At 39.8% G+C, this 12,479-nt stretch overlaps 1 protein-coding gene across 1 annotated transcript in view; it reads right to left on the bottom strand.

Moving 5' to 3' along the window:
• Positions 1 to 2,614, bottom strand: part of TRPM3 (transient receptor potential cation channel subfamily M member 3) — a 484,965-nt gene extending 482,351 nt beyond the window's left edge. The window contains 2 exon segments of the mRNA XM_073228642.1: positions 2,102 to 2,218; positions 2,220 to 2,614. Coding sequence (XP_073084743.1) covers positions 2,102 to 2,218; positions 2,220 to 2,279 — 177 coding nt within the window. The 5' untranslated portion in view covers positions 2,280 to 2,614.
• Between the last annotated feature and the right edge of the window lie 9,865 nt (positions 2,615 to 12,479).

Below are 12,479 nucleotides of genomic sequence, written 5' to 3' on the forward strand. Positions count from 1 at the left end.
GTGACATTCATACCCAGAATGTTGATAATACAATAACTCATACACAAAATTAACTTTCACTTCTTTCTAAGTATTGCTGAAAGAATTTGGTATCCCCCCCTTTTTTTTAATGAGTTTGAAATGTTCTCAATATCTGAAGTCTTCCAGGGCAGCTATGATCTTTCAAAAATACAGATGTCATTTGGAAAGAAAGTTCTCTAGTAAAATACATCCTGTCTTTCAGATATTGAGAGAATTGGAATGATGCTTATGAATGCAATTTATTAGATGAACTGTTATAAAGCACCATGTTAATAAAGGATGATAGGATTGAACAGCATGCCAATGGTGGTATTGGTGTAATATTGATAATGTCTACTGGTATATAGCACAGACAGTATTTTAAGTTAAAAAAAGGATGACAGTTCCTCTAAAATTATGCAAGGTACTTCAAATAGATACTTATCTGCTGGTTTTGTGACTAGCAAATGATGAACGGCATTTTCCATTAAAAAAAACTTGAGTATTAATGGAAATATAGTGAGGGTGGTATACACACACCTGTTAAAAAGTTAATTACGTCAGCTAAAAAGCATTTTGGGGAGTAAAGCCAATGGATGAATTTAACTGAAAAATGTTCCCCCTTGCTCATGGAATTGTTGGAGTCAATTTTCTCAGTCACATTTAGATTTGCCAAGACATTCGTTGCCCCAGATCCCTGATTCGGTAGTGATCCTGGAAGAAAATTGACATCCATTTGTTAGTTCCCTGGCCTCATTCGTTTTCATGCCCTATCATCCATGTTCCATGACAGCAAAACCACTTATATCCAAGGAAGCCTGTCTTCCATTCCCCGTTCCCAAACCTGCTTGTGCCCCTCAAGACTCTTTTAGGGAAGCAGCCATCACCATGACAACAATCTGAAGGGGGTTTGGACAGGATGTGGGGCAGCCTTTGTGAAAGTTAGTATCAGTTTGTGTTGAACACGAAAAAGAAAACTCAGACAGTGGGTAACACTCTGCTGTGGGGGGCCACTTCAGTAGCTGTACAGAACTGATTGTCCACATCAAATTTGTCCCAACCAGAACACAGCCTCAGGAAAAAAAAAAATGTTGCTAGCATGATTTATTAGGGACTAATTCCTTAGTCCTCCATTGCGGCTGACTGGAATTAATGTCCAGGGGTCATTAGACAACAATATCATATTAATATGGAAAACAGAATAAAGAACTTTGCCTCTTTAACTTCCAGGGGGAGGTGGGACATCCAGGGATAGACACGTTTCCCGAGTGTTACCACATTCTCTTTTCTGGGGGAAAATACTTGTTTTCTACACCTTTTAAATTTCATTTGTATTCCCCTTCCTGTAACGCAGATGATGAAGGTGAATTATTGTGGAATTTTGGGGACTTTTTCCAGTATCTTTAATGCCTTTGCTTCTGGAAAGAGGAGTGTTTGCAGACACCAGGTAACAATTCTAGCTCAGGTGTAGTGCCCTTCTTTTGTGTAACCCAGAGGAGAGCTCAAGGCATAGGCTCACTATATATTTTACAATACTTTCCCACTAGTGACTTCACTTAGGAGACTAAAATTATCATGCCTTTTTTAAAAACAAGGATACTAAAAAAGTCACAATCTGATGAGGCTCATTCTTTGTCTTTACCTGAGCGACCACCTAAGGACACAGGGCTTTTAAAATAATGAGGAGAATCCTTTGTTCTCTCATGCTGCATTTAAAGGGAATGTGGGTCAAAGGGCTTCCCCAGGGAAGGAAACAAAACCCAGGAGCTACACACCCAAGAGTAGGAGATTTCCCTCCCACTACTGTTTCCACCCTCCCAAAGAAGTTAATTAATTCTATTTTAGGGATGTTCAGGGGGGCATGCAGGCAGCCCATTCTCTGCGACCATAATCTCATTCTTAAATGTGGCTCAGGCCATCCTCTCCTCCCTGATACCACGGAGGTGCGGGCGCTGAGACCCTGCTCTCCAGCCATGGACAACAGAGCCAGAACCACAAGCATTTGCGCTCCTCAAAAGGTACATTCGAGCCCAAGTGTACAGTTGGGTATTTAGACCTGAAAAGCACAATGAGAGCCATTCAAAGCAGCAAGTTACAGTACCTTAAGAAGTCTGACAGACGGGAGAAAGGCTGCGTGGCACAGCTTCCGGATGGTCCAGTTTAGGGGTCGAGGAGCATCAGTTTGATTCATGACCCCTTGCGAATTCCACCGGGAAAACCAGAAACTGCAAAACCTGAACAATGCCTATAAAATAAACGATGCCCCACGGTCCTGGCATCCCATGGTCACCTCCACACCTGCAGATTCCATCAGGGCAGAGGCTTCCTCGAACTTGGGAGACTCGTCAAGTGGCTTCTGCCTGAGCCACTGAACCTTCTTAAGAAAGCCACCTCCCCTCTCCCTGCAGCCGTGCTCGTGCATGCCAAATGTGGCTGAATGGAGGCACAGTGCCTGCTGCTTCGGGGAGGGGATGCACGGTTCTGAAGGAGAGGGACAGCCTGCACGAAACAGCCTGTGGTTGCAGTCAGAGCAGCCTGCTCCGAATGCGCGCTCCCTCTCCTGCTCTCTGCCCAGTAAACGCAGGTCAGGCGTTGGGGGAGAACCCAGGCCATTTGCTCGGCTCACTTGGTTTGGCGGGGAGCCAGGAGGAGAGAAACAGGGAACATCAATAAAGCCAGAACAGGGAACTTGCACTTTCTTGCACAAAGCATCCTTGAGGGGCTGGAAACTGGCACAGGGGGAGGGGCTAGGACACAGAGACAGCGGGATGCCTCCGAATGATAAGATAAACACTTCCCCTTGATTTATGTGACATAATAAGTTGAGAGCTATTGTGAAATGAATCTGTAATAAAAAGGATCTCTGTCGTGTTCTGGGGTTTCTATTAACGGTGATTGACGGTCTTTACTGTGATATACACATTATACAGATGACAGGCAGCGGCAGAGAGAAAAGCCAACTAACGCAGACACGAGGAGCAGTGAGTTACGCCTTTCATAGAAAGCAGTGGCAACGAATGTATGCGTGGCTTACCTTTTAGAAATGGCACTTTCTAAACTGGGGGTTATCCCTCCTGGAAAGCCACTTGACAGTCTTTCTCTGCAACAAAATTTTAACCCTTAAGGTACCACATGGATATGTTTTATAAAACACAGTTTCCTGAAGTGTGGATACCCACCCCCCATCATTCTCTAAGGACGGTCTTAAGAGTGAGCTGCTCTGTTGGCATTTTAATCTTTAGGGCTCCTGTGGTGCAAGAGAACAAAGAGGAACTTCTCAGTTTGAAGGCAGAAACTGGATAGTTTCACCTGGAATAGTGAAGTTTGGGGGGGGGGGGGGTGCGGGGAGAAGGAGTTCATGTCAGTTACACACTTTAACTCCCTATGCCCGCACATCAGACCAGGGGGTGCATCCCATTGACTGGCTGCCCAGGAGAATCCCCACATTCTTGGAACTTTGTCATCTAATTTTTTCTCTTTATGTCCCGTCCTATGACTGTACAGCTTTTCCATTTCTAATTAACTGGAAGAGAATAGCAAATCCCAGCTCCATAACTGTTACGCCTTCTGAAGCAGAATTAGAAGAGGTGAGAGCAGAGGTAATACACTTGGACCTGCTGTAGTTCAGAATTTGGGACAACACATACCCTCCCTGGAGCGTAATAAATACCTGGGACAACACATACCCTCCCTGGAGCGTAATAAATACCACATTTCATTGCAACACTATGTCCCTCATCACCATCCTGTGTCACAGATCTAAGGACACTACTGCAGAAAATCTAATCTACTGGTGGAATCCAGACCATTGACTTGCCTTGTATAATAAAATTCAGTATCTGATTATCTTCTGTTAAACAGTATGACTTTATCAGACCCCACACACAGTTGGTTAATTATCTGTCACCATTCTATTTCCACAAAGGATGAAAGGTAGGTTTTAAGTAACAGCAGCTAACATTCACATCAGGCACTATGCTAGACACTCTCCATGCATTACTTAAGTTCATGTCGACAACCACCCCATGGAGTAGATGCTATTGTCATATCCCCATTTCACAGATTAAACAACTGAGGTCTTGAGAAATTAGTAATGGACCTGGATCATATGAACTAATCAAACTGGAATTTGGAGTGAGATCAGTCTACTAGACCACAAAAACAAGATTTCTCTTCTCTCCTATTTCTTTCATAAATAAGGGGACTCCAGCAAAAAAGCCACTGCCTCAGTCTCCTGGGGCTCAAAGATCTTTAAGAAGAAATGCTCAACATCTCTTTCAGATTATTTCTTTGGTATGACACTGACAGAGCGATTAACATCATGAATTCTGCAATCAGGCTGCATAGTTCGATTCTAATTCTGACCCTGGCCTTGGGCATTTTACTTACCTCCTCTGTGCCTTGGGTTCTCATCTGTAAGACAGAGATAGAACGAAACCATACACCGGAAGGCTATTGCAAAGACAGAAGGCGCTAATAGCAGTGAAGCACCTGGAGCAGTCCTAAGTCTGTTACACCGTGATCTATCTGCTTGGAGCACAGGCTGACCCTGACCTGGGGACTCCGTGATAATTTCCACCAAGTACACATACTTACAGTACCAGGTAATGAGGTCAAGCAAGACAAGTTAAGCCTGAATGCTTCTTATAAGTTACCGTGAGATGAATAAATGGGGTAAAGAGAGGCAGATTCCTGAGAAAGTATGGGTTTCCTCTCGCTCTATTGAAAAGTGGTATTTATGTGATTGCCAGATGCTGCCTTCAGTGAGGCTACAAAGCCCTAGCATCTCTAAGCTATTAAATGTTATTTGGTGCTTCCCTTGCAGCTGTGAGAAGTCTGGTCCATTAAAATGCTGACGCACTGTGGCTGCCTCTCCCCTGCCCCCTTGCTATTCCCCACAGTTAGGAACCCCCAAAAATAACAGGGCCATGCTGAAAACACCCAGCCTTTGATCCTCCTCGCCCCTTTAATTTTTACTGAATAACTTCAGTCAAAGAGGATAGTTAGGAACTCTGTGGAATGGGGAAGTAGGATTCACAGTCTTCTCTAATGGTAATTAGTGGAGAGAAGCACACCACCTCTGCAGAATTGGTTTGGAGACACCACTGCAAGAAACGTAGAGATAGAAGAAGGGCAACAGTGCACCCGAGAGGGTTTTTCTTGCATTATTGGGTAGTTAGTGCCAATTGTTAGCTAGCAAAATGTCTACCACAGGGTTTTCAGGACCCTGCCTCCTTTCAAGAAATGGTATTTCTTCATGGAAGGACGCCTTCCCGGGTTTGAAAGAGGAGTTTAGTGAGGAAAGAGCCAAGAGAAGCAAGCCCAGCCCTGGAAGTTAGCATTTCTTAAACCAAAAATGCTTGTTTACAAATTTTATGAATGTGGATGTTTACAAATCTACAGAACAAATCTAGCAGGACTAAAGGTCTGAGAGAACCATATTCGCTTTCAGCCTCCTAAAAAATAGCAATCCACCACATCAAAATTCTGCACCCAAAGCATGCCTCTGAAATAATGCTCTCCTAGGCTACCTGAGCTCACTGCCCCCGATCAGCTTCAGTTTCTATTTCCTGTGTAAATGATGCTAAATTTAAGAATTATGGTAGGAGTTGAGCTGTCTCAGTATTGACAATGAGCCACAGTACTGACATTCTGAATTCCTTTTGAAAACCATGTTCCCTCTCTTAAAACACTAGAACACCCTCCATGTAGTATTGCCCCACTTTACACACTGTCTTCCTTTAAACCCCTTCGATATAGAAGGGGCTGGCTCCTGAAAACTGAAAAAAATAGAAAGGAAAGGACACAGTGTTTGCAGAGTTCAAAATATTTCAAAACCTTCTGCTGAAATATGCTTTCTGTACACAACACTCAAAAAATGCTCCACTGTCATTTTTCACAGTTCTTTATTCTAACATTGCAATTCACAGGTACCTGGATATGAATTCAACAGATTTTTTTCAGACTCTAACAGCGACTTGCAGGATAGAAAATGCAAAGGGATGACACTCAAGCATCCAAGAGAAACAGCACAAACCAGCCCAGGAGTAAGCCTTTGTTAATAATTTGCCTCAATATTTTGTAATCTCAGTATTACATCCTGCTTGCTTTTTGATTATCCTAAGTTACTAGCTTTGTTGTGTTTGATAATTCACCATCTTTATCAGAAAATCATTTGTGTTGTGAACACTGTAATTTATCATTTTTATCAAAAAAACATGCTTTACCTGTTTATTCCCCATAATCACACTCAAATACAGCCATACAACTTTAAGAAACTTTTAGATGCCTCTACAATATTTTCCAAAATATTAAATCTCTTTACAGATTCCACTGATACAGAATACTTTTTTCCCAAATAATTGTTCTTCAAATAGATGAAATTACTTTTCTTCTTACTTTGAGGTATTATCCCCTTTGACATCTTTTATAGATAAGAGATTCAAGTACACATTAAAATCTATTCAAACAAATGACTCATTTTGTTAAGGTGCTTAAACAGCATTTACTCTGTGAAAAATGAAAAGATCCCAGAGTCAGAACACTTGTCTACTCCATTTTCCCCCAGTATGGGGGTCTCTTCCCCACTTCCCTGCCTGCTGTCCACTCTCTGCATGAACCTGTGGGGACAGGGAGCAGGTGAATTTTTGAGGCTGCCCATTCCATGGATGGACAGCTCTGGTTGACAGGAAGTTCATTCTAAGACTAAGGTGAAATGTGCACCCCTTTAACTTCCAGAGAATGCTTCTGCAAATATAGACAACAAACTCCCCCAAAACCTCTTCTCCATACTGGACATCTTGGAGCTTGAGTCTACATGATAGAGTGTAGTTATTTAGGAATGCTCTTCAGTTATAGTTTATGTGATGTTAGAAGGGCACTTTAACTATAATAGTGTCTGATCCTTTGAATGACTTCTCACAAAGTTCCTTTAAGGAGCTTCAAGGTGAAACTCACCAATACTTCAGCTTCTTTTAAAATTTTCTTCATGATTTAGTTTACTCAACATACAGTTTAACAGCTGACACACATTCTTTCTCTCTCTCTCAAGGTGAGTGTGTCAAAGAGAACCTCTGCTGTAAAGTGGCCTCTACTGTATTTGAAGCTGAAATATTGCATGTAATCTCCTTTCTTTGGATCCTGTTTTATAAAAGAGGTGGTGATAAGCCCTGGCTAATGGGAAGCCTATGCTTCTCCCAAGAAATGGGCAGGGACTGGAGGTGTGTGCTTCCTTCTCCCTATCTTTATCTGTTAGCTTTAGCATCAGACAGACTCAATTCAAACTCAAGTCCCACCTTTTACTAGCTGTGTAGCCCTACGCCAGTTACTTAACCATTCAGAGCCTTAGTGTCCTTATAAAATTTGGTCTATAATAGTTTCCACTATTTCCAGGTTTTTATAAAGAGTAAAAGCACAGTGCTATATAGGAAACACACATTTAAATGGAATGATAGTGATGTTGATTGCTCTCTCTCTCACTGAGACCCCTGGCAGAGTGCTTAAGGCCACAGATCATACACATCCAACAGCCTGGATTTGAATCCCAGCTTTACCACTCATCCTGCTTTGGGAATTTTCTTAATCTCATCATGCTTGATTTTCTTCATGTGCAAATTGGTGATGATAATACTGCCTATGTCAACATTGTGAAATTAATTAGCTAATACATGCAGAGCCCTTAAAAGTGAACCAGCATACAATTTAAAGTGTAAAGCTACTAATTTAAAGTTATGCGTGCTGTCCTTCCCAAAGCTCCTGCTCTAGTAAAAACAAAGTAACACAAAACACCTTTATTTCTTCCTTGCTTCTTCCAGTAAAAGGATAAGCATCTGAGGAACAGAAAAACAGCATACCAGACTTTGCTTACTGTGTTCCTCTCTGCAGCTCAGAGGGGATCAGAGAGGACACTGACGGAGGGCACAACCTCAGTGCATAAAAGGTTTCACTTGGGAAAAATGGTAAGATATGTAAGCAGCTTCTGTCTCACCAAAAATAGAAATCCTACATGTACACACACTCCAAAAACATACAACTATTCAAAAGCCAATAGCTAAAATACATCCTCATTCAAGTTTTGAAACCTGTTCTTCCATTCACAAGGGGGATGATTTTTCTTTTTTGCATGATGCTGAAATTTTAATGAGTCCATGGAGGCTTGTTAAAAATATAAGACTCTGAAATACATTTCTAAACCATTTATTATTTGCATTCTTCTAATATCTGGGATGTTATTCATTTTGTAGGTGTTCTGTATTCTGATCCCACACACACTCACATGCACACACACACACACACAGAATATAGATATTTTAGATAATTTTCCATTATGAAAACCATAAATCAGACCAACTTGGTAAAGTACTTGTGAATCTTTGGAGAAGGGGATATAAGGAGTGGCTCTCTAAGAACTGCTTGAATAAATTGTGTAAATTGGAAGAAAGCTCAGCACTTCATTGCTAACAGTGCAGCATCAGCCAGGTTTTCTGAACAACAGATGCTCAGATAAGACACAGATTCAGGCTCTAGCCTTACATATACCTTCTCAAACACCATGTGACCCTCATCCATGAGGCAGAAAGTCCTCCCCAGCCACAAACCCCACGTTGTGCATCCAGGCTTCTGACACTAATGGCTAGCACAGGGCTGAACCATAAGGTCTGCTCATCTGGGGAACGGAGACCTGCTGTGATCTGGAAAATCCCCAAAGCAGTAGCTCTGCACAGAAGAAGAGTTTAATGAAGAAAGCAAATGAAAACCATACTTACTACCTATTTTTGTTAGTCACTGTAAAATGTATCACTGTTGATGTTTATCCTGGTATTATATTTTTAACAACCATGAGCCATTTGCTTTTATTTTTATTAGCAGTAGTGGCAGGAATTACATGATTTTAGTTTTTCTGAGATGCTGGTCCAGATTTTTGTTTTGTTCTTCTTACGAGACACAAAATCAATGCAAACAATGTGGATTTTGAAATCAAGAGAACTTAGGTCATTGGGAGATTCATATAACTCTAAAGGTATCTTTATCTTTTAAAAATATGGCTAATTATAATGTTAAGATGATGGTTGATAACTTGGGCACTTACCATGCACGAAAGTGTGCTAAGCCTTCTAAGTGCATAGCTCATTGAGTCATCATTACAAACCTATGAATTCTGAAGCATTGTTATCCCACTACAGATGAGGTAATAGTCTCAGGGAACCATAGACTCAGAGAGGTTAAGAAACCTAAAGGTCACATGGCAGTAAATGCACTTGAGTCCAGGTCTCTCTGATTCTGTAAGCTGTGCTCTTACACATTACAATGTGCTGCTTGCCAATTACATTTTTTAAAAAAGATTTATACAAGTCTCCTGTGGCTTTCCAAAAGGAAGACAGTACTTGATCACTAACAGTCTGAAAAGAGGAAAAGTAACTCCGTGGACCTAACCTTAACATCAGAATCCTGCAGAGCACAGAAGGATCAATGGCTCTCCCAAGGCTCTGGGTTTTTTTAGGTTTTGCTGCTGACGTGCACACCCCTGCCCTACTCTCCAGTTCCATGTAGCTGGGGAAGCCTGTCCTGGGCAGGAAGCTCTGCCCTCTTGGTGAGACGGAGATTTGTCCTCGCCCATTATGCCCAATACAGAACACAGCGCTCAGGACACGGTATTTGTTAAACAGAAAAATGAATGTTTTCTAAAAGGACTCACATGATTCTTGCAAATGGGGGTTAAATTCTTTATATCTACAAACTCCTTTTAATTCTCACTATTACTATGCTACTTTAATCCCCACCTGCCTTTTCTAGAGGAGGAAACAGAGGCACAGAAAGTTTAAATACTTGCCCAGGTTCACCCAGTGAGCTTCATTCAGAGCCATAGTTTTGATTCAAATATAAAGTCTTGATATATTGTATAATATTTTAGAACATATAAATAAAAATAAAATCTACTATTAAGCCAACTGAATTAGTTTAATATACTCTAGCTAAATATCTTATAAAATAATGATCTATCATTATTCATGACTGAAAGACTATATTCTGGATACTCACTAGGGCAACAGAAGGCTTTACCCACCCTCACAAAGTGGGTGGCTTTGGTTGGGTCTAGAATAACAGCAGTCAGAATCTGATTTATTAGCCAATTTAGAAGCTATTACAAATCAAATTCTTTTTGATCCATTCAGTTTTCGAACTTAATACTTTCAGGTCAGTAGTAGAGTTTGGTAATATTTTTATTTTATCCAAAATGCTTTGTACATTTCATATGAAGATCAAGTAACCTTGAATAATCACCATAATTGTATTTATATATACCTACATACATGCATGCACACACACAAAACGCTTTGGTATTTACTTACTATGATAGTTACCATGTTCATGCCTCACCAAGTGGTTTAACAAGCATATTTTGATTTGTTACTCATAATGATTCTGAAGTATAGGGAAGGAAACTAGTGTTATTAGCCCTATTTTACAAATGAGTAAACTGAGAATCAGAAAATGTAGATGGCTTGTCCAAGGTCTCTTGTTATTTCCATTACACCCATGGCCTCCTTGCCCCAATGTTAATTCTTAGAGTGCACCATATACTGAGAATGGCTTCCACATATAATCTTTAGAATTGGCACAGACAGGAGTATGGACACATTTCAAAATCATATATGAAATTCTAGAGAGGACAAAACAATAGTGACAAAAAGCAAATCAGTGGTTGCCAGGGATTATTTGGAGGATGGTGCTGACTACAAAAGGGCATGAGGAACTTTTTAGGGTGATGGAAATGTTCTATATCTTGGATGCAATGGCACTTACTCAGCTGTATATAATTTCTGGAATTCAGAAAGCTATATACTCAAAATTAGTGAAATTTTATATGTAATAAAGCTGGGGAAAACATACCATTTTTCTGTGATTATAAAAAAATCTTTTCAATATAGAAAAATTTTAAATTCATTAAAGTATAAAGAAAGAAAGAAAAAAATGCTTACAATTCCATCATCCATAAATACTGATGTGATTTTGGAAATTTCATCAAGTATTGTAGGAATCATACTTTATATATAGCTTAGATGATTACTGTAACATGAATTGATTTCCACATTACTGAATATTCTTAGAAAATACAGTATCAAATAGCTACTTGAATTCTTTTGTGTTATTGGGTTCACTGTAAGATAATCAACCTGCTTCCATTTTTACGGTTATAAATAATGCTGTTGTGGGTATACTTGATCATACACTTTTGTGTACATCTCTATTCCCTTATGATACAATTTAGGATGAAGAATAATTGGTTCATAAGTCATGAATACTTTTTCAGGGTCTTGATAGGTATTTCCAAATTGCTATCCAGAAATGTACCACTTCACATGCCCCTCAGTAATATATAGAAATGTACCTTTTACTAAATCATTGTATACATTATGTATACATTACTAAAACTGTATACATCAATAATTTAAACTTTGGCAAAGCTGATCACAGAAATTAAATATACTGTGCACTTATTTGGTAATTTGTAAAGCTCCATCTTTTCCTGTGGCCATTTGTAATTCTTTTAGTAACTTGCTTCTTCTTGCAGTAGAGTTTTATTTTTCTTATTAATACACAAATGCCCTTACCCACTGTCATATGAGTGGCTAGTCTTTTTACAGTTGGCTACTTTCCTTTCAACTTTGCTTATGCTCATTTTGTTACTTATAAGAAATTTGTAACATTCATACACTCAAATCTAGCAGTCATTTCCCTTGTAGCTCCCATGTAGATGTTATGCTAAAGGAAAGCCATCCCTGACAGTAGCTCAGATAAACACCCATTTATATATACTTACAGCTTTTAATGGCCCTTAATTTTCTCTCTCCTCCATTCACCTCCCTTCATGACCTCATTATTTTGCCTACTATCTATAAAAGCCTATGTGTGTGTGTGTGTGTGTGCACATGCTTCTCTCAATTTCTCTCCCTTTCTCATTGCATTTTAAATATTTTGACTACAATTTCCACCAAGCTGCTATTCTATATTACTCTTTTTTTATTATAGGCCCATCCAAATGGTGTGATAAAATTCCTTAAACAGCAACTGTGAATACAGAGATCCTCTGTTCCACAATATAATCTACAATCTGTTCTTCATGAGGCCTGTTGCTTCATATTTTCAAATATTAAGGGGATTTTTTTCTTTTTCACAAACACTATCTCCATAAAGACTCCAAATGCCCTGAAATCTTTGTCGTCTCAGTCTCTGATAGATGCAATTCTGAGCATTCAATGGGGGTAGTGCTCTCTAAGAAATTGATTGGCAAAAGCAATGAGTGAATTGAATGCTATCTTACTGGCCAGCCACTGGATAAATGTAACATAAATTTCTGGGTTTGCTAGAATCTAAACCACTAGAGACTTTGAAGATCAGAGCCAATACCTTGAACTAAGCTCTCTGGACTGGTAGCCAAAAAACAGAGAACTCCTGTTTCTAAAACCGTAAACCTGACA

Source organism: Manis javanica, chromosome 2 (genome assembly GCF_040802235.1).
Source record: "Manis javanica isolate MJ-LG chromosome 2, MJ_LKY, whole genome shotgun sequence".
In the NCBI taxonomy this organism is placed as follows: Eukaryota; Metazoa; Chordata; class Mammalia; order Pholidota; family Manidae; genus Manis; species Manis javanica.